The 25,511-nt window shown below is 41.4% G+C and overlaps 1 protein-coding gene across 1 annotated transcript in view; it reads left to right on the top strand.

Moving 5' to 3' along the window:
* LOC128305858 (semaphorin-2A-like) overlaps positions 1 to 25,511 on the top strand; it is a 110,222-nt gene that overhangs the window by 71,738 nt on the left and 12,973 nt on the right. Inside the window, exons 3-4 of the mRNA XM_053043477.1 lie at positions 3,502 to 3,553; positions 18,624 to 18,692. Of these exons, the coding sequence (XP_052899437.1) occupies positions 3,502 to 3,553; positions 18,624 to 18,692 (121 nt within the window). The remainder of the gene's footprint in view (positions 1 to 3,501; positions 3,554 to 18,623; positions 18,693 to 25,511) is intronic.

Raw genomic sequence — 25,511 nt, 5'->3', positions numbered from 1 at the left:
GTCCAACACATTGTAATCAGACATAATATTGTTAATGTTACAACAAAACCACAAACTAAAGCATTCGACTGAAAATGCCCACGACGGGGAAAACTTGTCTCTACAGAGATAAAGCTTCAAATGAAATAAATCAACCAAACCAACGTGACGAACCAAGAACACAGCAACGTAATATGAAAACAAGAGATAAATTGCGCGAGCAGAACAATATACAAAGCGGAAATACTTCGAGATCCCCAGAAGCTACAACCTTCTGGCCAACCAAACCAAACTCCAGCCGGGGGACACTCGCTGCGCAGGTAAACGCTTTCGAAGGGCACAAAATTAAATTATCCCGTTGGTTTCGGCGAGCGGCGTAGAAAACATTTTTTTGCTGTAGTTGTCCTCCTCAAGAGCTTCTTCGCTTTCGCGCACTGGCGCATCATCGTCTGTTCGGTGTTTGAAGTCGCAATGTAATTTATTTTCCGGGCAACGCTCACTGTCCAAAGATGGTCGTCAACGGCGGTTTTCTTTTTCCTCTTCTCATACTGCTGTTTCGCAGGTATTGGTAGTAGCAGCAACAAGCTTATTTACCATTTCCGTTTCCTTCTTGCTCCAATACGGCGCAACACCATACTGGCCGGGGCTCGCTCGAGGACACGCACATTGTTAAAGAGCGAAATTTGATCCGTAAACTGTGGATAAGAATGTCTGTAGAATAGCTTCGAGCTTCGAGCGTTTGATGGGATGGGTGCGATCGAACGAACGGGGAAGATTCGCGAAAGGTACTAATTTCCCTTAAGATTTTGAAGTACGCTTCAAAGAAACCATTCCACCAAGGTCACAGAACAGCGTCGAGATGCGTACCACCGAAAACGAGCAAAGTACGTAGCAGAAGCATCGAAAAGCTTCATTGCTGAAAAGATAGCTTCAAGTAGGCTTTGTCTTCTCGCGAAACGCTTCGGTGCCAGTTCTCGGAGGCAGTCAGAAACAATCACACGTTATTTGTATTTAAATGTCGCCGGGTATTCACTGCTGGGAGAAACAATTTTCTTACCACGCTCACCCTTTTTCGGGGACGTGGAACGTGGGAGGGACAATCGAGCTTCTAATTGCCGACCAGGGTTGCGTTGTATTTTGTGCTGAAGGTAGCACAATTTAATTGCAGCACATTAGGACACCCACTTTAGGACCCTCGGAGTCCATCCTCGGTAGCAAAGGTATCCATTACGCAGCCTAGCCAGGAAGCTCCACCCCAATAAAACACCCCACCATTTTTGGGGGGGAGCATCGATCGCCCGGCCGAAATGTGGGACGTTTTGGGGGATGAAATAAAGATTGACTTAGTCGCTAGGACATCGGGAAACAACTGACTCAACACAAATAACTCCTTCCGTTGCGCTCCGTTACTGTGGCAGAAGCGTCCCGAAATAACCTTCGGCGCCTACGGTGTGGCCGAACAGGGAAATGCGGTAACAGCTGTCAGATTTTATCAAACCGGAAAACGGATGCAAGATGTAGCACCAGGAGGCCGTACCTTTCCGGCTTCTAGCGTGTTTCATGCGTTTAGTTTCCTTTTTCCGACGTTTCGTGGCTTCCTCCCTAGATGGCGCTGCTTCGACTTCAACGGGGGAAACGCTAACGCTAACGGGAATGCCCTTGGATGGGGAGGGATGGGTGAGATAGCCGAAGGTACGGGGATGGGTAGTCTATTACGCTGGATAAATATTTAATATGTTTCCGACCGAAAGGTGTTTTATTTCGGAATCACAATTGATGGATCGGCAGTGCGGTGGGGAGTGTCGTCGGTTTTCAGGTCGGGTACCGGGTGCGTAGCCAAAATTGCTAATGAAGTACGACCGGATCCGGGAGCTTCTTCCTGTGGGTGTGTGTGTTTTTTTTGTGTTCTCCCTAAAACAAACCGCGAAAACTGGCAGCAAGTGAACTTGGGCAGCATCGCAAGAATGAGAAAGAGAGATAAATAATTCATAAAGTGTGCGAATCGGTCTCGAACGGTTGTGTGGTTTTTGTGTGCTGCCTGACTTTCCGTCACTTCCTTCCGTGTTCCTTTTTTTTTTGGGGGGGGAAGGTATAAGCTTTAGGCGGCCGTTTTTGTCTCTCGGTCTCTGTTTCTGTTTCGCTCATGATTGCCATTATTCCCTGCTCTTCACCGCTTCAAGAGTATTCTCACGCACTTCTTTGCCACAGTTCGTGCAAATTGCCTCCGGTAAGTGGTGAGCGGTGGCCACGGTTTGGACATGCCAGACCGGAAAGGCCACTCCAGCCTGGCTGATGCCCGTAGGTTTCATGAGGCGGAAAATAATTTACGTGAAGCCAAAGCCAAACACGCCGAAGACCGAGTGCTAAGTGCGTCAGAAGTGGATCGATTCATGGAAATGGCGGCTGAGAAGTGTTGAGAAGGTGGTCCGGAATGTTGATGAAGCTGCTTAGTAACGGAGCAACGGTGGGCGGCAGGTACAAACCAGTGGTGGAGGAGGAGTTTTAATCTCACGCTGGTGTCTATTTCGGCTGTTTATGCTAACACCACTGAACTTGAGGTGCTTTTTATCGACACCAAAACGTTTTTACGATGATTTTGCGAAGCGTTTGTTTTTTTTTGTTTTTTTGGGGTGTTGCTTCACACTTAGCGGTGCGGTGAATAGCTGCTGGAATATTTATGGCTGTGTTTTTTTTTTAACTTTTTCAAGCTATAAAGCACGGTCACATGCTGTATGAATGTCTTTATTGGAAATAGGAGAATTTTCTTATGTTTCTATTTAATATAAATACAAATATAAATATAAATATAATATAAATAATAATAAATTAAATTTTTATCAATCTGCCTATCAAGTGCATGCATGTTGTGGTATCTTGTGGAATTTTGTGGATCAAAGCGACCGCTTAAGGCCAATGTGAACTCAATTGAAGTCAGGGTCCTGATTTCGGACCGGGAATTGAGTCGAGTCGAGTCGAGAGTAGGTAGCCAGGATCATGGTGGCAATTTCAACGCTTCAATGTTGTTGTTAGTTCGACTTCGACTTCGGCATCGACAACTTTAAAAATTAAATCATCTGTCTGTACTTAACTGATGCATACATGAGCAAATAATTAAATTATATAACAATTACGAATCTTCAGTAAAGAGAGCCCTTTCGTAAGGATTCTTATAACTCTCATTCGCATGACTTATTAATATTTGATGATTGGTGTATAGAATAGATTCAGAGCCATTCGTTTAATACAAAGATTCTTCCAGATTCATGAACTTGAATTAGACCCACAAACCAGTGCAGTATATCAGCAAGAACCAAAAGTTTTTTTTTTATATTGCTTTTAGTTGTTGCTCTCTTAATATAACACGATTCAATAAGAGACATTAATAATAACGACGCCTTTCTGAAGGAATTTAACGGAATAATTATAGCATAAAATACATACAGTTAACGAATTAGCTGATAAGTTTGATATAATTTAGATAAAGCAAATCGTCTAAAATCGTTTCATTTCTCTTTCTTCCAGGAACCGAGTGTACAAGCTAAATTTGAAAAACATCAGCATGACATCATGCGAGGTAAGTCATACAAACAGGAACAAGCCATTATTTCGTCGCTATCAAAGGATCACTATCAAAACAATATAAGTAATTTATTTATATTGAAAAGCATCCCCGAAAGGGTTTCCACTCCTTAAAAAGACATCGCATATTATCTAACGAATTTCCATTGCATTTTTCGATTAATAGTTTTCCTTTTACCTCGCTCGAACCGGGAGACGTGAGCCCGTAGAAGGAAAGCAATTCACCAAATGTTTCCTACCGTTTTTGTTGTTTTTTTTTTGTTGTTTGCTTTCTGCTTGTTCACCCCCTTCCATCACAACAAGCACCACGCCCAATCACTCGATAAGCCAAACGCTGGCAAACAGCTCTAGCGCACAGTTTTGTAAAGTTTTCCATCTGCAAACCACATCAAACAGAATAGTTTTCCCGTACGCCCGGCGACGCACGGTAGCAAGTGTATCGCGCTCAAAGCCAGCGGGAAGCTATTTCTGCGGTCATTTTGGGTGTTTGTTTGTTTGTGTACGTATGTGTGTGTGTGTGTGTGTGTGTGTGTGGATGCTTTGAAATGAAACAAAAACAAACTCACCACGTCCTCCCCGGGGAGGAAAAAAAACACACCGGCAAACATGAGCTGAGGTGCTGCCAGGTGAACCGGTCGTCCTTATGGTGATGAAACTAACGTACGAATTCAAATCAATTGATCTTTCCTTTTCACCGGTGGGTGCAACCGTTTGCATTTGCAGCCAGCGGTAGGGCACGGCAAAACTGCATCGACAAATCGGCTGATGCAAAGTGTAGCCAACGAGCAAGTGGAGACAGGAGCAAAAAATAAAACATCGAAGCAACCCGCTTAGATGGAGTCATTTCCGTACCAGTTTTGGTAGGAGGGAAATTGTTTTGACCTCACCGCCACCTACCACCTACCACCTACCACTCCACTTCGGCGGGAGCTTTCGATTATCGCTTTATCCACTTGGGAGGGTGGGAGACAATCGGTAGAGCTGGGAAACGATGCACCACGCTTGTTGCAGTGCCAGCGGTTGTTAGAGTCAGGAGCAAAAATAAAATACATCAACCTGTGGTACTACTATCACCACCAGCGCTCCCAAAAGACAGGACGTCCGGTATCCGGATGCGGAATTGATGTGTTTTTCCTTCACTTTGGTTTTTTGTTTCGTGAGTGTGTTTTTTGTTTTCGTTGTTTTTCCACGTCTGCACACTGTTTGTTGGAACCGCTGGCATTGCCTCGCGCCGTCAGGCATCTTGTGAACAGCATGTTTATTTCCCACACGCTTCCATACATACACGACAACAACAAAAAAAAATCCCTGTGGTGGAGCTATTTGACGATAAAATATATTGTTTCTCGATCAAAGCGATTCCGCGTGCCGCTTGGGAAGGACATCACCGTGGCATATACGCTACAGGAACCGGAAGCATCCCTTAGTGGGCGTTTTCCCTTCTTTTCAGTTGACGTTTGATAGTTTTTCTTTTTTGTAAAAGTAAAAACATTTCTAAACGATATTGAATTGTGTTATTAAGGGGATGGTTTTGTTGTTGGGTTTAAAAAAAAATAGTTGGACCCTGTTATTATGGTCTCCAAGTCCATTCCGATAATCCGTCTCGTGCTACGATTGCAATATGGCACATTAAAAAGCGTTTAAATTAGTTTTTGTCTCTCACTGGAAAAGCGAACATTTAGCGTCTCATAATAATCAGATAGGCAATAGTGGCCCTTTTAATGTATTATGAATTGTTCCATTGCCTATCTATTCTAAGAAACAATTGCTTTTGCTATGCTTTTTATGGTTTAATTATTTTTCAATACAGTTTTGTAATGGCTATGTCAAGTAAATTTGTTTTTTTAATGACTGTTTTGCTGTCCTTGCTGTAAATAGTTTTTAAATTGAAAACCTTTTAAATATTACTACAAAACTGGCCATAAAAAATAATAAAAGGGTTTACTTGTTGCTTGTTGCTACCAATATTTGAAAACAAATATCTACATTACTTTCGGGATAAATTTCTCATTGTTGAAAATCTGAAGGCTCACTACAATGGAGGTCTTTAGAAGTTTATTAATTGGAATCCTTCGTAATTGGCATTGTATTCGTAGGATTTAACTGAAACCATTTACATAGGCAGTGGATCAAATATAGTTATTAAAGAGAAATTTAATAAATGAACAAGGTAGAGTAATTTTCGTTTGACCATATCGAAGATTTTATATAATTTTAGGAGACAATTTTAACAAAATTCTATTGATAGGATGACCTTTTACACTTTACAGGGATTCATTACAGTTTTATCAATAAATGCAAGAACTACATGTTCTAAAATAAACCCTAATGGCATTAACCCTCATAAGGACTACGATGCAGCTTAAAATGTTATTTGTGTATAATATCGTATCATATCGATTTTGCTTCAATAATCGATTCCAGCTGAAGGTACACCAGGCAGGAAAATGAAGCATTAACATCCCATTTAAAACAGATTTTGTTAAGCGAACATATTCATCAACATTTTTCAAAACAATTTAAAATTCTTAGATAGCAAATCCTCATTAAAACTTCGCTTACAAGTTCGCTTTTTTCCAACAACACGAACCGTATGATCTCATTCCTGTCTTAAGTGTGCCCCTTTAAAGGTATTTGTAATGTAACAAGATTCATTCCAAACGGACAACCTACCGTGGAAAATTGCATACACGAAAAGAACGAAACGATACATAAAATAGAAGAAAAAAGAATCCAAACATGTACACGCTCCAATTCCTTCCTGCAAACAACGTTAAAATGAGGTAAGCCGCTCTCGTTTCGTCAACCACAGCGCTTTTATTTTGTGCCGCTGTTTTTGTTGGCTGTTTTGGTTTTTTGCTTAGCAACTGCATATCTCCTGTGGAAATTTCACGGATTTACACCATTCTCACATGTGGTTTGGGAAGAACCACATGAACACCCACACACAAACGTGATCATTCTTGTAACTCCTCTCCAGCAAACTAAATTAATTACTGCTGGAGTTAAAATGCAGCTGATGTCGTTTTTCTATCCGTTCGTGTTTTTTTTTTATTTTCACTTCTACTCCGGGTGCACAGGGTATTTTGGTTTTTTCTTCCCATTCTCGCTCATACTTACACTTTGTGTCCTAACAATGTGTCCTACCTGTCTGGATTTCTATTCGCGGAGTCATCTCTGTTTTGTTCATGCTCATGGAGATTTCTGTTGAGGTTGCAGCTACGATGCTGGAAAGGTTGTAAAAAAAAGAGCTATAACTTCGTAAATAGAGCGAAGGTTTTTTGCTTTCAGATTCGTTAGCATGTATGGAAAATGTATCAGCTGGAAAAGGTGCTTGCGGGTTCGAAAAGGAGTAATGTTTCGTTTAATATTTGTAGTCCATCCATTAAAATGTACACTCTAGCAAAACCTGTAGATTCGTACGTGGATAAAAGCCGAGGAACTGAAAAAGTTCATCATTGAAAAAAAGCATCGTTAAAGGAGTTTAATATTTCTTGGACAATGATAAAATGACTCCAATAAAAAAAAACTTGAATAAAATATGACCAATTCACTTTTTCTTGAACGAAGTCATTTCTCTATCATTTTAAACTGTTTAAAGGTGAGTGTGCAAAGGGAATACTCTTGGTTCCGTTGCTGTTTGTCAGTCGTTGCTGTTTGCGATCAACAATCCCATTATTGCTATCATCACTAGCAATCATGCAACGACAGTGACCTTTCTTATTAAATTACCTTCCAGCAATTCGTCTCTTCGGAGATGACTTTTCTGGACCACCATCCCAGACCCAGACCTGCTAATCTTCTACCGTCGTCCGAATGTCCAACAAATGTCACGGTGAGAAGCTTGTCTCCCGAAGCGTTCCCGTTTCGTTTGTCCGGTAGAGACAACGCGCTTAAATCTACCGTGTGGAAACGGAATACAGAAAACCCCGGTATGGTATGACCAAAGTGCCCACACCGAAAGCACGTCATGATTGGAATATTCGTGACCAAATCCCGTGCGTGTAGGGTGGTCGGTCTCCGAAAACCCACAGAAATAAAAATAGAAATTAGGGAGCAAAAGGCAGAAAGATGTAATAAAGAAGAGTGGAAGAAGAGAAGATGGCCGAAACCCGCACACACACACATACACTGACTAGGAAGTCAGGGAGACCAGCACGAGTGGATATGTCTTCAGGATATTTGGCACATTTTAAGAATGCCGCTCACAAATTCCACCTCACGTCTGTGTGGCGGTCGGAGCAAAGGAGGTTGGCAAAAACGTGGACTTCAGCTTAATGGTTTCGAGCCGTATCATCGTACATCGAGAGTACCACGGCCCGTATCGTGCACATAGGCCGGATATCGCTACGGTAAGGAGCGTCGTGTCACCTTTTGACGTGTCATCCGGCGAATCGCTTCACGCTGCTCATGGTAGATTCTTCCGATTCGTTCATAAAAAAAAGTGCGGAAGTATCGCACCATTAGAAGGTGCCATCAATTGTGGCTATTTGCTAGGAAGAGAGAGAGATCATCTGTGGAATCGTTATCGATACTCGATACGTTGACGAAAATGGTTTCACGTGGGTGGGTGTGTTTTATCTTCGGCAGGCATTTTGCTGCACCGCTGCCAGTGCGCTATTTGAATGGGGAATTTAATTTTACTGCTAATCGATCTACTCACATCGTGGAAGCGATTTTGATCGTATCGCTGGTAGCCGTTCGTACGTTCTCCAAATCGGCTTTCGAGAGCTTCCAAATATAGGTCAAATGATAGGTGTTTAATGCAAGAAGGTGACATTCATTTGTTGGCTAAAGTACAGCTGACTTGCATTTACACGTTCCATACATTTTCTACCAGTGGAGTACTGATTGGAATTGGTAATAATAAATGCACGGAAAACGTAAGAGAATGTAAATGACTTCATTCGCTCTTAACGGGTAGTTTTGGTGGAATAGTCCATCAACGAGGATCTAAATAAACTAAATGGTTAGAATATTACCAAAGATCGCATTTTATCTGTCAGGTAAAATAGCAAAGATTAAGACGCAATTCTATGTTATGATGCCAAAACCAAAGCTCAAGGCTCCTTAAATCAAGATCAGCGCAGTATCAACCCATTTCATTGAAGAGAGGATTCTCTTCATGAGAGAAAAAAAACCTGCAGAGCTTACTGTATTCTCATGCAAAGGAAATGAAATGTGCTAGTAAAATAATACACACAACACCCACACCGGCCGGAAATCGAACTGTCGAACCGATGCAGAGAACGCCCGAAAAGAACACGAACACAATACGCAGAGCAGCCACGAAAACATTGTGATCTTTTGAGGAGATTTGCTCACGACATGTCACACGGAGGTCAAACAGGGCAGTGACCATTTAGCGTCAACCCAAGCAGCTCGTCCGGCGAAAGTCCCGTCCGGACGAAGACGATGATGACTCGGCACGATACTAAACTGCGTTGGTGTTACGTTTGGCTGCGTTAGTCTTTTTTAACGCAGCCAAATCAGCCATTTCGTAAAGATGGGGGAAGCGAAAAAAAAAACGCTCATACACACACACAGAAATAGACCTTAACGAAAATCCGCCCTAGGCGTCAGCATCCCATAAACATTGGCTACGGAGTTCTACGGGGTGGATTAGTTAAACGAGGGACACAACGACGACGACAGTAGATAAGCCATAAATGATATGTGAACGATTAACATTTATGAGCTCCGAAGCTGCACTGATATCCTTCGCCGCCATGGGCCACCATCTAGCCGATACGTGTCACAGGGACAGGACCCGTTTGCGAGTTTTGGGTAAACAAACTGTCATCCTCCCGTCGTTTTCTGATCATTCGATAGGATAGGATAGCGTGGCACCGGGGCTGACATTCGATTTCCGGTCAAATGATTTGTAGTTGCGTTATATTCCACATTGGCGAGAAAAAACCAGGTCCTGCCGAACCTTCTTGTTCGGCCGTGTTATCAAGCCTTTCAAAGTTTCAGTATAAACACCCAAACGAAAGGCCCTACCCCGTTTCACTCAACCATCCCAACTGTCCACTGGCCAAATGTGACCTTTTCGCTTGCGATTCCCATTTCGCACTACAAGTGAAGCTTAATACAGCATAACTGTTTCGTTGCGCTCGGTCCGTTTTATGTTTTTTTCGTGACGGATTTGCCACGCTTAATGTGTTTGCGAGTCGACCAAAAAATGGCCACCAATAAATGGGGCCTGCTCGCCGTGCTCCCGTCCGGAAAATGATGGATTATCAACCATTTGCCGGATGGTCGATCATCGCACTATTCTCGCAGGTGATTAGTTGTGAATTTATTGCTCAGAAATGACGTTTTTCATCGTTAAATAATAAATACGCTTCAGGAGAAAAACTATCCAAGTATGCGGCAACAAAAGCGCGCATAGGATTTTTAACCGCACGGTTAATGATGGGAAAATCCGATGGGAGCTTCCGAAAGTTTTCCACAAATGATGGAAAAACAAAATCAAAACCCTCTCCCTGTTGTATTTTACGAGATTCAAATCGATGATTATTTATAAATTATTATTCTAGTTTCTAGTTTCGGAACAACCGACGTAAGGGGTTTTTGTATTTGCTAAATAAAATTGAATAAAGCGAATCACAGCAACCGGTGTGGGAAACCGAACGAACCGAACGGGAGTTTTATGCTTTAATGATCACGCACACTCGCACGCGTGCACCGGGCATGAGAACATTTATTCACCCAACCGCAACGAACCGTCCTGATTAGAATCGAATGAGATCCACCGTGCGGCTCGGTGTGATGGAGCCGATTTGTTGAAGCTGTGGGGGAGAAAACAGAAAAATCCTAATCAAACCCCTACACCCAGTCCACCGGTGCTGCACCCATTCCAATATCAGTTAAAAACTGACCAATTTACAAAATGCATTCCTTCCGCCGGTCCGTGCCATGGGTTTTTGTTTCCTGCCACCCGTCGAAAGATGGCGCCACCATTTACCGGCACGTCATAAATAACGAAAGTAATGAAATAAAATTTTATGAAAATATAAATTGCCCGCACGGGTGGTGCGGTGTGTAGGTTTAGGAAGCTGAAAATTTGCTGATTTCTGCTGACTAACCGTGCTGGAGTAGGAAGTAGAAAAAGAGGCCCCACACACACACACACAAGCATGCATACCCATACGCTAGTTAAAAACAAAACACCCGCAACAAACGGCGCTTGAAATGAAACCTTCCTGCCACCTAACCGATGAGTGGGGATTTAATTTAATTTTGAGAAATTAAATATTTTCCCCATTTTCCGCTTCGTTGGTGGAAACTATTTCTATGGCGAATGGTATTTTGCAACGCTGCATGCCATTACTCGTGCCACGCGCGCTGAAGCTGTAGCATAAACATTTGTACCACCTCCCCCCCCATAGAGGGTGGGCAGCATTATCACCGCCCGGTTCCTTTATGTCCATGCGTATTTAATCCAACCCAACCCAACCATCCCAATACCCCCACATGGGTACGCGTTTGCGTGATAATTTTCACGCGGTAAAATGCCTCCATTAGCCATCCGCGACGCACACTTATCGCCACCATAATGTGCATGCACGGCAATCGGAATGCATATGCGACAAAAGGCGCAAGGTACAGCAACGCACGCTCGCAGACTCGCCCACTAACGGCCACGCTTCCATTCGGCTACCCATTGCGTGTGATGCGTGGTTGGCCGCGAAGCCACATTTTTACACATCCTAACTGGTTAACCGTGGAGATCCGGTTAATGTGATGTGTGTGCGGGCCTGCAGCACGTTCCGTGGGCACAAAGGAGAGTAAAACAACTAGGCAAAACAAAAAAAAAAACAGACACATTATGTCGATGAAATAAATTAAATTTATTTCGCGAATGCCAGCTCGTAAATGAAATATATCGCACGATTAGAACAATTGCATCGAAATATTTCATTTCCGCGCGACGGTGTCGATGGTGTAGTGGGCTGAGGCTGAGCTCTTTTGTAGTTTAAATCGTTTCATCTGATGGAATTTTTTATGATGTTATGCTGATAAATTGATTCATTTGAACGTGCGATATAGATCGGACGACATGTTGCAAAACTAATTTATTAAAAAGGTTTTAAAGTTTTGAAACGAAAGACTGGCCTTGGGTGGTTTAGTTAAAGTTAGATTTGATCTTATTTTCTGTTAAGCCAAGAAAAGGGTATAAAAGTAAGCTTCCGGCGTGTTACAAAAATTAACACCACCGGTAAATTACCAACTGTCATTTTAAATTTCCTATACAGTATTTATTGACTAAATACCTGTTCATAATATTACATCCTTGCATTGCATCTATTCTTGAGGTATCGTGTCTTAATTTGAGGAAATTGTGATTTTTTAAAAGTAACTTCACGGAATGTTTTCTGCAAAAAAAGAATCTATTTTATGTGGAACTTTTTATTCCGGAAAAATGTGTTTTATGCTTTGTTTTCAATGCTATGTTTTTATGCTATGTTTTTAAAATTTCATCTGATTTCTGTTGTTATTTAGTTCAGGAAGAAGTTCAAAAATCCCCATACGCAGGACTGACTATCCAGCTACGGATAAATAAAGGCATAGAAAGCCAGATCTAGACTAACCTAAACCTTACCTTTACCTTTAAAACCCTATTCGACGAATGAATTAATTAAAAACTGAACTGAATCGCACGAAAGCTGACGAGGAAAGTGGTCGAGCTTCGAGCTGTGGTGGTTCTGGCAGTGTTGCCATCACCATAATATTTTATTAACGTGATGTGCGGTGGGATGAGAAAACAATCATTTATTAAGAATTGCTTCTGAGTGGTCAAACATTCACTTTGACATTGAAGGTAAAATGGACCGAAATTAAGACTAACTACGAGTTTGAAATTTTTCTTCTTAACAATTCACGACTCCACGAATAATAACTATTTCACATTTATAGAAGCTATTCGCAACTCTTCATATGCTCATAAATATGCTCGTTTCATTCGTATTCCACAATATGCCAGAAGTTTGGGAAAATTAATAATTTCATATGTACAATCTTTTTTCAAACTTCCCTACAAAATTGCAAACAAACACTAAATACTTTCATGTCCACCCAATATTAAATGGTTTCAATTTTATTGATTGGTTCAAAATTGTTTTAGATTCATTCAACAATCAGTGAATTACTTTTAAGCTTTGGTTAATGTTTTTGTGTTTCCTAGTGATAAGTTTGATGAGATATCAAACGTAATAGATAATAATAGCTATCATATAATGGTATTCTAATCATATTTGGATGATTGTCTCATAAATAATAACTGCTATTAAATAGCGCACAGCATCAATACTCTCATCATTCATTAAACTCACCAGACCGCTCGCTATCGATTGACAAACCACCATGACAATCACATCTCATCAGCGCTCCATAACAATGGACCAAAATTGCTAGCCCAATGATCAAATTTTGCGGTTTCGCGTGTTTTGAAAGCAGCGACAGCTTCGCGTTGCTCGTCCGTGTGACCGATCGCAACGGGCCAATGATTGACGGTTTGTCTAATAGGAATTGGCGGTTAAGCGTGTTTCCATTCTGCTTGCATGGGATTTGGGGCGATTCTGGTGGTTGGTTTCGAATCCAAATTTTCAAACTTCCAAAACGCTAGGCTGCATTTCGGGCCCGGTTCTCCCTAACGAAAGCGACCGTTACACTCAAACCGCGACGCTCAGACTGATGAGTGATGGAGGCAAGTAGAAAAAGTACCATCCGACCCCGTTACTAAGGCAATAGACGGTGGCCAGTCCAATGATTGGAATGGGATGGGATTTGTAAATTGGCATTTTACAAACAGCAGGAACAGCAGCAGCAGTTACCACAACGAAAACACAACCCCATGGTTGGGGTACGGGGTGTTTCTGTTGTGTTGCGGTTTCGTCGGAATTATTCTACCTTTGTGCATGCTCACGCTGGAAGAAAATGTTCCCGTTGGGCAATGTGCAAAAAAAACCAAGATATCCCGGTACGCTAGCGCTGCCTAAGAGACGGAACTCAATTTTAGACAAACGAACCGGACTTACTGGAAGCAGGATACGAAAGAATTAAAATTCCGTTAGCAATACTTCCTACTTACCGATAGGGGATGTTTTTCGCAAATCAAAGTGAAGAGAAGCAGGGAACGGAACAATACATAGTTCAACAAATAAACTGAATCGAGCTTCTGGTATGGCAAAGGAATTCGGCAAAAAGAGAAAATTGAATACAACCACCTTTGGAGAAATAACTTTCATATTCACTGCGCATCTATGTTCCCGGAGGTGGGCCATTGGGCAAAAGGTGTACTAAAGAATTCACACACACATACACACAAATACGATATAATAAGCAATGCAATTAAAAGCGAAATTGAATTAATTTCCTTCTCTCCCATTCGGAGGTATTCGAAGGTAGCATTTGGGCCAATTTACCAATTGTACACACGAAAACCTTTGTGCAGGGAAAAGGTTTAACTGCCTTTTCAAATGTGTGTTTCGTTCATTGTACAGCTATCAAAACTACTGCCATTCATCTATCGCGCATATTCCCGTTCTCTGGCGCTGTAAAAGGCCATGCATGGAAAGCGATTCGTAACAGTCTCTTTGAAAATCAGCACCGTTCAGGATTTTGGGCAAATGTCGAAAACATAACTAACAACAACAACATTCCCTCTCAAGAAAACATATCAATGCCAACCGCGCATCAACACCCACGTTCATATGCTTATGGTAAGCATTACCATCCAGTAATATCACACGATTCTGGGACTTTTCTTAATCATCCCACGAAAGGTAGAATGGAATCGTAGAAAGTTGTCGCTCGTTTGCTCGATAATTCGAAATAAAGTTTCACCCAAAAGTGGGAACTAATTAAATCAAATTAAATAAAGCCAACTTGGAGCGGTTGCCATAGGGACCGCTGGGAACGACAGTTTGGGTACGGCTTATACTCAAGAAGTAGCGATAGCTACTTGAGTGGATGTATGTGGTGCGCTCCTGGAGCGAGGTTTCCTTGGATACGGTGCGATGCGTGTGATATGGTGGCGTTCGGAACTGAAGAAACAATCGCAATAATCTAATATTCGCTTTAGAAGTGTGTTGTTTATTAATATTCTATCCGCCATGCGTTATATGTGTGGCTTTGTGTTAACAATACCAAGTTATGATATATTTTACTAAGTATTTTACGAAATGTTTCATACCATATCAAGAGATAAGACCCATGGCTTTTTAAATTTAACTAATACTTTGTATTTAAAATTCATTAGTAGCTGCTTCGATCAATTTTTATAATAAATAAAGTAATTAATTAAAGTATTTATCAAAAATAATAAAGATGTGTCGTCATCTGAAAAACAAAAAAAGATACTAAAATTAACATCTGTATTAAATTACTCAGATAACTCTGCAAACATAGTTATAAATTTAGAACACACTTTACTCAATCTAAGCTAAATATAGTACGCAACCACAACCAGCTCCGATACACACCATCGTCGAATTGTGAATGGATAGTTGGATTTGAGAGAAATTTTATCCTTCGTTTTCTTTTCTTTTCGTTTCAATCAATACCCAATTTCATTATCAGCAAATTATCTTCCAATTGTTTCACCATCCCTATTTGCCTCACCATCCCTGTTAGATTATCCTTCTTGAAAGAATCTTCAAAATTGTGCTACCGACCGTGATGGAAAGTACAAAAATGTGTAATGAAATTAAATCTATCTCTAGTCGCTTTTCGAGTGCAAAACCATTAATCACTTATCCAATAAATCCTTACCACCACCGGTTCAACCACTCAATCGAGCGTTCGTCGAGGTGGAAAAAATGTCTCCAATAAAGCCTCTTACGCATCGGAAGAAAATGACAAGAGCAGCAGCGACAAAACACACTCGGTAGGTTCTGGTTCATGAACGATTTGCTCCCAAATCAACCCACCGACCGATGCGCGTTGTGGCACATTTTTTAGTAATTTAATCTTTGACGATCCGCTGTGTCGAACGGCCCGTGCTGAGGGATGGAATCCAACGGATCCAAACGAAGCAATGAGGAATGACATCCATTTGCCATCGTTTTGCACTTTCAAACGCCTTGTGCCCTCGACCCGGTTGATTCGTTTTTTTTATCGTTACCAACAGTAGGTTTCATTAGTTATAAATCCAACGGCGAAGTTGAACAAAACGATTTGACACTCGTTTCAACCATGGCCTGCCTTTCGTAGCAATATTGTGGAGCTGATTTATTTTTCATTTTCTCGTTTTGGTTCTTTTATATGCTGAAAAATATCAGCAAAACTGATCAATTTTTAATTCCTTTTCGCTCCGGAGCCGGTCTTATACGTCAGCTGACTGTGGATGGAAAAAAAAAACTCCCAACCGACTACAACGGATGCTTCGGCTTTACGATTTTCCCACTAGGATGCGATAGGTGTTCCGATTTCAGCTTCTCTTCCGATGCGGAACTATAATTCTCAATAATCCAATAAAACCGTTATGAAATCTTATCAACTTTCCCATCGTGGTTGGACATTGGCGAGGGCAACCGTGTTCGCTGGAACACTTTCGAATGAATCTGTTGTTCCGCTTTTCTTTGTATCTAAGGCTGGCCCTTTTTTTACCGTAGAAGGATGGACACTTTTTCTTTAAGTTAAATGATCTTAGCAGATGATGGCCAGCTAACGAGTTTCGGATGAAAAGTTTAATACTTCACTATGACACACCATTGAAGTGTAGGAATCGAAGTCTTTAAAACGAAAAAAACTGCAAACAATAGATTTGTGCTTACAGAAATGCTGAGAATTTAAAATATGTTTTTTGATATATATGTGTTGTTGTTATAGACAACATTTTGAACCTCTTTACTAGAGCAAAACCCGTAACCAACTGCTATGACTGAATCGTCACACACAATAGCTTACATTACAAACGTTGTGCCATCAGCGGAACAGAAAATTCCCTTCCCTAACGACGAATAAGTGGAGAACAAACTTTCTCGTGTGCCAAGATCGATATCGAATTGAAACCATCTTCCTTTGGTTTAATGGAAAATCAATCAAGTTGCCCACCCATTCACCCACTCCTGCGAGCACGTGTACGTCAACTTCAACGACATACGCACATGAGCGTGTTTCATGTGTTGCCAGCAAACAAACAATTCATTCTCTACGCTCAACTTCAAAGCCCATCAACTGAAAATAGAAACTTTTCTCATCCACACAAAACACGCGCGACGTCCATCATGCTGCTGGGGAGATAGCTAGCACAACAAAGCATACCTGCGTAATAAGCGACAAACTTTCTTTTTATGCTTTTCAAAAATGTATGATGGAATGTATGAGTACAATGTTGGCTTTAGACTTGCATACAGTTAGTTCAGTAAGTGTTTCTCTTTGTGGATCTTTTCCTGTGGATCTTTTTCGTATTTACCACGCAAATTACCCGACAACTGGGTGAGACAAAGAGGAAGGTTATCACTAAACAACTAGCCATACTCTTTTTCTTGTACCAATCTATAAAAAACACCCCACCCAGAATGAGAATAGTTGGCATCGACCCGTTTTCTGGCGAATACGCCCGCTTCGGTGCAATAGAGATCTCAATTTAATTATTTCAATTTCCCAACAATAAGCCCTACAATACGAGCCGGCATGGTGCGTCACCTTCGAGCAACAATCCCACGGGGCGATGTTTGGCAGCACCAGACACGGCGCAAACAGAGCATCCCGGTACAGGCACCACTCTTTAAAACAAAGACTTAATTTTCCATTTGCTACGATGATCCTCACCCTTTTCCCTGTTCCATTCCGGCCACGAAACAGGGCGCAGTTAGAATATTGTACTGAGCTTGCAAAAACCTTCCTTTTTTCCGTTGGTGGGTTTAGGCCACGAGTCTAAACGAGAAACCAAAAATCAGAACAACGAAAGGCCCCCATCTGAATGTGGTGGGATTTTTGGACCAATTTCTGGCGAAGGTCAAGCGCCAGTCGCAATGCAAAGGCGGCTAATTGTGTCATTAGAAAATCGAAATATTGCATCTTGAAGTTGCGGGCTTTGCTTTTCTACCAACACGGACGCTTACCCGACTGCCGGTTTTTGGGTATTCTTGTTTTTTCGTAATTCGAGCACAGCCGGATAATGAAATTAGCTGCAAAATATTAGGCTAACGTACCTTTTGCGCCCAAAGTAGGATCAATGGAAGCTTCTAAAATGGTGCTTACTTGCCTACGCTCCCGGGGTAGCGCAACGTCCGTTCCACCCACCGAACACAACCCATTACCCACAATGCGATGGTGAGCTAGTTACTGGGATTCCTTGTTCTTAGTTTAAATCAGATTTTGTGGCGCTATTGTGTCGGAATTCATAATCGGATTGTGTGCCCGTTTTTTTTTTTGGCCGGGGTAATAAGTGAAGTGCAGCTTAGGCGCACTGTGGTGAACGAAATGAGCTTGGGTTCACAAATGAAAATTGGTGGCTACCGTTTCCAATGGAACCACCGTGCCACGGCTACGGTAGATTTAATCTGATGCCAGGCTTTTGGGACACTTACTTGGGGACAATGGGGCAACTGTTGGGGTGCTAATTAATTTGAATATTTCTAGACATATAAAATGCTTTTGTGGTGACCGGAATGCTGTTCGGAAAGCTAATTGTGCGTGTTTTTTTTCCTTCATTTAGTGTAATACAATGCGAAACCATCAAGTTGAATTGAAAGGTGTCCCTTTATGAAATTGCAGCACGAATGGAACGAATTAAAAAAATATCAATTGTGTAATTTCTTTGTAGTTTGAAATAGTAGTGTATTGTTAGGAATGGTTTTGATTGATGCCAATTTTTCGAAAACTGGAAAAAAAACCCATTCAAACAATGTCCCCTTTGATTACAATTTTCATTGAGAGGTGTTTATTGAACTACATTGAATATTTGTTTTATACTATTTCATTTGGATTTAATTCTAATCGGATCTATTCTGAAAACGAGATTTTATTGTGAGTGAGGGATTCTGTTTTTTTTTCCTAAAATGATGGAAATCATGTTCTAATGAAATATTATATCCCATTTTTACTTGCAGAAAGACTCCATGCTACTCGATCCCACCGGGGCCGACATCCGGAACTGTGTGTCACGTGGTAAAAGTGAGGTATGTGTCCTTTCCAGTTCAATGGAGAACAATAACCCTTAAAAAAATATAAAAAAATTCGATTGCACTTCAAATCAAGCAAAGTGGCTTCAGCTATAAACGGTACCTCACAAAGCATGTTCTTTTTATCGTTCAACAATACAGAGCATGTTAAGATTTTAACACCGTTCCTCATCCCCCCAAAAAGGCTTTCCCCACCCAGGGGGGGGATAAATTGGGCAAAAGGTACATTCTTCCAGAAGACATTCATCCAGCACGGCCACCCGAATACGTTGGCCCGAAAAATTCATTTCCCAAAACCAAGCCCTAATTGCATCACGTTTCGTGCGGGTCGTATGTAATTTCCTACCATTTCATGTTCGAAAAGTTCAACGATTTCTTTCCACGGGCGACCGGTTGGCCGGATCGGGGACGAATCACACCCAGCAACGGAGTTTGTCAAATGCAGCTACACGATCGCTGCTGCACGTTCACGCATACGGTGTCTGATCACATTCCCGATGCAAATGCAGCTGCGACGGCATAACCGTGTAACGTGCCCGGTTCATTGGACTTCCATGGAGGCGCCCAGTAGCTGGTACCAAAAAAAACAGGTCCCAATTCTCTACTGGTTTTGAGGTTTCTGTTTATGACAATATAAGGCAGTACGGGCGTCAACCTACCGAACCGATATGGTATTGGCAGTAGGTGATGTATAGCAGCTAGAAAACCTCGAACAACGATTGACGTCGATGATGATGACGACGTGCAGCGAGGATGATGATGGCGTTAACCAGTTCCCATGTATCACCGAAGGGGGTTTAATGTGTTTTGCATTTTGTATCGGCATCAAAACCGCTGATGGATACACGGCACCCGTTGGCTGTTCTATTTGGTGAGGGGAAAAGTTCTTTGCGTGGCAAGACCGCAGTTGATGCGCGGAAGGGTTTCTGGTTCCCGTGCGAGAATGGTTAGCGGGAGCTACACCTTTTTTCGATAAAATGTACCACCTCGCCTGATGACATTCTCTTGCGCACGTAAAGTTTTTATGGCTTGTAGTGGAATGTGTGATTTTCGTACGCAAACGGACACGATGAGAAATTATTGTGCTTCTACTGCTCTGTGACGTGACTGAATTACTGGAAAGTAATAAAAATCATCTTGATGATCGCATTTTACATTACGATTTTTTTTTTGCATAAGTAAGGATAAGCATTGGATATTAATATAATCTAATTCCTTTCAAACAAGCATTACGATTCTTTGTATTAATTAAGGATAAGCATTGGATATTAATATAATCTAATTCCTTTCAAACAAGCAAAATTATTGATAATCCGCAAACTTCTTTTGTTAGTTAATATTTTTTTATTTACTCAGAAACGGCCAGGCCGTATTGCTTACAACTAAGAGTAACTTAATCTATTGTACAATTCACATTCGTTTGAAGACATTTCCTTCTCCAAACGGTGAAAGGTCACCTTATCCCGGGTGTACTCGGTCGGTTAGTTAATATTGATTGATTGTAAATTTGTTAAATAAACTTATAATGATAGTCAACAATTTAGACCACTCACATCGGTTTCACTAGCCCATAGTGCCCCATGGGTTGCTCGTTCTACGGCACACCAACTGCTCTATCCTTTTTCCACCTTTACGTGTGCATTAAAGGTAGCCCAAAAATGTTAATACCCGCTGCGTGTGCACACGTGCGCAAGCGGGTTTCCCTGTTTTTTGCACCGTTTGCCGTCGGTACGTCCGGCGCGTGACGGCAGCAGATGTCCGGCAACATCCTTAAAACCCGATTGCTCCTAAAATACCCTCTCGCAGTCACTTCCCGATGACGTATGCAGATCGTTACAACGTTCTTCTGCAAACATTTCCCACCACCGAAACGGGTTTGCCTGGCCTAGCCGCTCCGCTCCGCGCGATTGCGAGAACGATCCCGATTGGATGGGGGAGAAATTTGTGCCACTTTGGAACCGTACCCAACCGCCACTGTTCGGGAATGTGCTGGCAGCGGGCCAGAATCATCCTGCTGCTGCACCATCCGCATGCAGCCGCTTCCGCATCCGCGACCATCCATGCCAGCACCTCCGTAAGCGAAATTATTCACGTTTTATTTTAAATGCATCACGTACAATGTTGCAACTGTTTCATGCTTGATAGCTTCTCCCCGGCCTGCTACTGGCGGTCGAGCTGGAATGGGTCTTAAGGTTCGTTCGATTATGGCATGGATTCCGTTGTCGGACGGAGCACCCATTAAACCGAATGCCGCTGCCAACACGGCACAGCACGGAATTCCCATACGCATATGTACACGGTCACAAAATGCCGGCCTAACAACGGATAGCTTTCAACTGATCCGGCCTCTGTCTTTTCACTGTGAGTGGATGTCGTGCCGGTTGCTTTTTTCCCATCGGGACACGTCGTCGAGCTTTTCGAGCCTGCATCGCTTAACGGTGGTAGACCTTGCAAGACTCGACCCACCATCCTCGACCTCGGCCGACGTGTTCGACAGCTTATGGTCAGCGTTTTATGAGGCTTTTCGGACGTAACGTTTTGTAGAGTTGCATGATTGATATGCGAGATTCCGCTGAATGGTTCATTACGTGCGTGGTCGAAAGATGTATTGTGGTAAAATTTATTCCATTCAAATGGTTTTATGGTGCGAGGAAATACACATCTCACCGTGCTCTGACTGACGACCAATTTAATGCAGCATGATCGTTGGTACGTAAATCATTATGGCTGGTTTTTTGATTGAAACTATATAAACAATAAAATAAAGTTCGCTTTTTTACATTCCCGCAAAAATTTACAACTGAACGTGACAGCAGCTGCTTTGTGTATAAAATTAGTTAACACCGATTTTAAAATGTGAAGTATTCGCATGTGCGATGTGCGTACTGGTATTCGAAATCGTATCTATAAAGCTTTCATTTGATTGGAGAACAATTTCATTTGAATAACATAAAAAAGCACATAAAAATGACCGACTATGAAATGGAAAATGGACTATGAAATCGACAACGTTTTGTTGTTCAATATTAACGATTTCATGTGTATCATGAATAAAATATTTGTTCCATGATATTCCAATTCATTGTAATACAGGGTTTTGCAATCACTACTAGCAATATTCTGCGAATTCCAGCATATTTAGTACACGTTACAAAAACCCGTACGGTATTGGGTAGGGGGAAAAGAAATGCCTTATTTTTGTGCGTTAACATGTTTTTGATAGTCCGACTGTGAAATATCCTCAAAGCTGGTGTGATACTGAGTGTTGCCGGTAAAACGCGTCTATGCTTCCCGCTGTTCAGTTTGCCACTGCTTATTCATTTGTCTGGTTCATTTACAGAAATTCTTTACAATCACAAAAGTTCATTCACATATTCATTTGATTGCTCTAGATCAGTCATCGGGATGTTTAATGTATATATAGAGGTCTATATATGCTGTAACCTATCCCTGTAAGCGATTTTCTTTATAAAACCCTGAATCCCTAAATCGCACAATAATTTATTCCTAATTTTCACATAAGCTTTAGTCACCATTATGCACCTTTTTTTTTATTTATCTTGCAGCCATTTTTAATGTAGCTTTCTTTTTTCCCTCCCATAGCGTTCTTGGTTCATATTTACAAAAACCTACAGTAATCGAATTCCTTCGCTTGGTAACAATTATTTACAATGCAAGAAAAAGATGGAAATCGCTGAGGATAAGTTCGGACTGTATGTGCAGATTATTGTTGAATTAATCTTTGAACTGAATGAATGGTTCTTAATCGTTTTATAAAAGATTCATGATTCATCGTTTTGAGTATTTAAGTAACTACTACATGAGAACTTATTTCCGTTATTTTGCACTGAATTTTGAGTTTTATGATTGATTATTTGGTTTGGTCAAATTTGATTTGATTTGCAAATGTTAGCGTCATTGGATAAATTCTTCGAGTGAAATGTCATGTTTTTAATCAAAACGCGGTCATTCACGAGAAGTTGAATCTTCAAAAATATTATTATTATTATTATTATTATTATTATTATTGTTTATTGTTCGTCCGCCGAAGACGGCTTAACGAGGCATTACAAGTGTAACTTAAATTTAAATTTAACATACATGTGAGACTTAATACGTAACGCGTAACATTTCTTTAAACGAAGACAGGGACATATTAAAATCGAATTCGTCGTAGCGATCGTTAAAGCGGCGAATCATTGCCTTGAGCGGCGCGTTTTCGCCGTATTGTGTGCGGGAACGTGCAACATGTAATATTTGCTGGTGCCGTGCGGATAGTCTCGGTGTTGTCAGGTGAAGTGCACCCAGCAAATATGGGTCGTCAATATTTCCTAAAAGTAGTCCTGCTATGAATGTAGCCTGGTGGTTTTGCCGCCGATGCTCCAGTGTTTCCAGGCCTAATAGTTGACATCGCACGTTGTACGATGGCAACGAAGAGTTCCAACGTAGCTTGCGAATAGCGTACCGAGTGAATGTTCGTTGGACGGCTTCGAGTCTGTTTATCCACTCACTCGTATAGGGACAGCACACTGTAGGACAATACTCGAGTAACGATCGAACTAAAGAACAATACAAAGCTTTTAAACACGCTGGGTCACTAAAGTCTCGAGTCAGTTTAAAAATTAATCCTAACGTTCTGTTGGCATGGTTAACAACGTTGTCATAATGAAGTCCGAGTGTCAGTTTTTGGTCAAGTAAAATACCTAAATCACGCATTTCAGTAGTTCTAGATATACGTACACCGTTTATAAGATAGTCACGCATCACGGGAGATCTTGTACGCGTAAAGGACATAACGAAGCACTTTTCTGTACATAGAGACAAGCAGTTGAGGACGCACCAATCATTAAACAGACTAACAGCACTTTGTAACTTATAACAATCGTTGAACGTATATATAGGCATAAATAATTTTACGTCGTCAGCACGTTCGTACAGTAAGTACGAACTAGTAGGCAGAAGAGAGCATACGTCGTTGATGTATAATACAAACAGCAAAGGTCCCAGGTTGCTGCCCTGAGGAACACCTGATGAGCCTACAAATGGGCGCGAGGTCTGGCTTCCGAATCTAACACTGTATGTCCGGTTGCGAAGGTAGGAGCTCAGCCATGCTAGGATTGATTGTGAGAAGCCAAGCCTTTCAAGTTTTCGCAATAGTATATCGTGCGATATGCTATCGAAGGCAGCCTTCAGGTCAGTGTAGATACAATCCACTTGCATGCCTTGGTCCATGTAGTTCACGCACTCTGAGACAAATCGCATTATTCTTTTATTAATATGTTTAGCACAAAACAAATATAAGACAAATACTTCTCTTTGGTTCAAAATTCACAATTTGGTTAAAATTTTTTGAAAAAGTAATGATTTTCGATGAACTAAGACACTGTAACAAAAACTTTGTAACAATTTTTTTCGCAAAAATTCTCAAAACTTTTAGTAAAGCAACAAGAATTTACTCGAACACCCAAAAACACTGTCCCGCTTTTTTTTCCTGCTTTAACTTGCACGCAGAAGTTCAACGGAAAAAGCTCATGTTGAAAGTTTTTGTTCAAAATAATGTTTTACATTTTATTTAACGATTCATGTTGTGTCTCTCGGAACGTAGGCCATATTTTATGTTTCAATAGCTTCAACATTCTGCCATTCACTCACCTTACCGTTGCCAACGCTATGACGTTACTACAGTTCCTATGAAATAATCCATTACAGGACCGGGTCGCGTTTGTCCGTTACTTCCGAAAAGCGAGCACTTGAAACACGTTTCATAATTCATTTCACCAACCCTCCCCCATTGCATTACCAATGGAACGATCGTAAAAATTTATGATTGGCCGAATAAAGAAAAAACAACCTCACCGCTCGCTACAACAAGAAAAAACTGTCCACCCACCGTCTAACAATGGGGATGCATTCTCGAACGGATATATATAGCCCTCGGTGCTGGTATACTATTGATCGCTGCACGAAGACGATGACAATGCCCGCAAAACGGTAACGTCTTCGAATTGCCTTCGATCGAATACATTTAAAGCAGAGATGAAATCAAAATTTTATTTCCCACTTTTTTTTTAAGCCACCGGGCCTCACACCGTCACGAATGTAATAAATCTGTTTTATCGTCAGTCCATTCCCGATTACATTTTTCGTGCTTTGGTGTGTGTGTGTGTGTGGCCCTATCAGTGTACAATAAATCAGCAATAATTGAAACAAACGCCATCACTTCAAACGCTTCAGCCTCGAGAGAAGGGCACAAGAAATAGAAAAAACCAAGAACAAAAGCAATCACTCTAAACTCAAAACTGCAAGTGAGCTTTTCATTACTATTCAAGCCCACTCACAACCACAACAGAGTCGGTGTGCGGTATCGTGATCACAAAACGTTTAAGAACTTTAATTAACGCAACCCGCACTTCTTGCGAAGCTTAATCATGAGCTTGTGATCAGCGTAAAAAGTGAAAAGTTTCCCACAAAGAAGTTTAATGTTTTTTTTGTTTTGTGATTTTCTTCTTACACAAATGTGGGGGTGCACAGAACGACCGGTGTTTTGTGAGTCTGTGTGTGTGTGTGTGTGTGTGTTTTTTTTTGTTGTTTATTTTATTCACCTTTTCGCATCTCACTTCTCTCGTCAGTTTCAAAACAGCTCATGCAGCAATATCCTTTCTAGTGATCTTTGCCGCACCGAAATCCTTCAATTATCGCAAACCAGAACGAAACCACAAAGATCCAACCGTGCTGTGTGCTGGTGGGAAAGCAAACGGCTACTTGATGCCTGTGAAAAAGTATTTCCCTCACACTGAGCTGGATGAAGCTCACCAG

Source organism: Anopheles moucheti, chromosome 3, assembly GCF_943734755.1.
Source record: "Anopheles moucheti chromosome 3, idAnoMoucSN_F20_07, whole genome shotgun sequence".
Lineage (NCBI taxonomy): Eukaryota > Metazoa > Arthropoda > Insecta > Diptera > Culicidae > Anopheles > Anopheles moucheti.
This window is presented reverse-complemented; position numbering and strand designations above follow the sequence as displayed.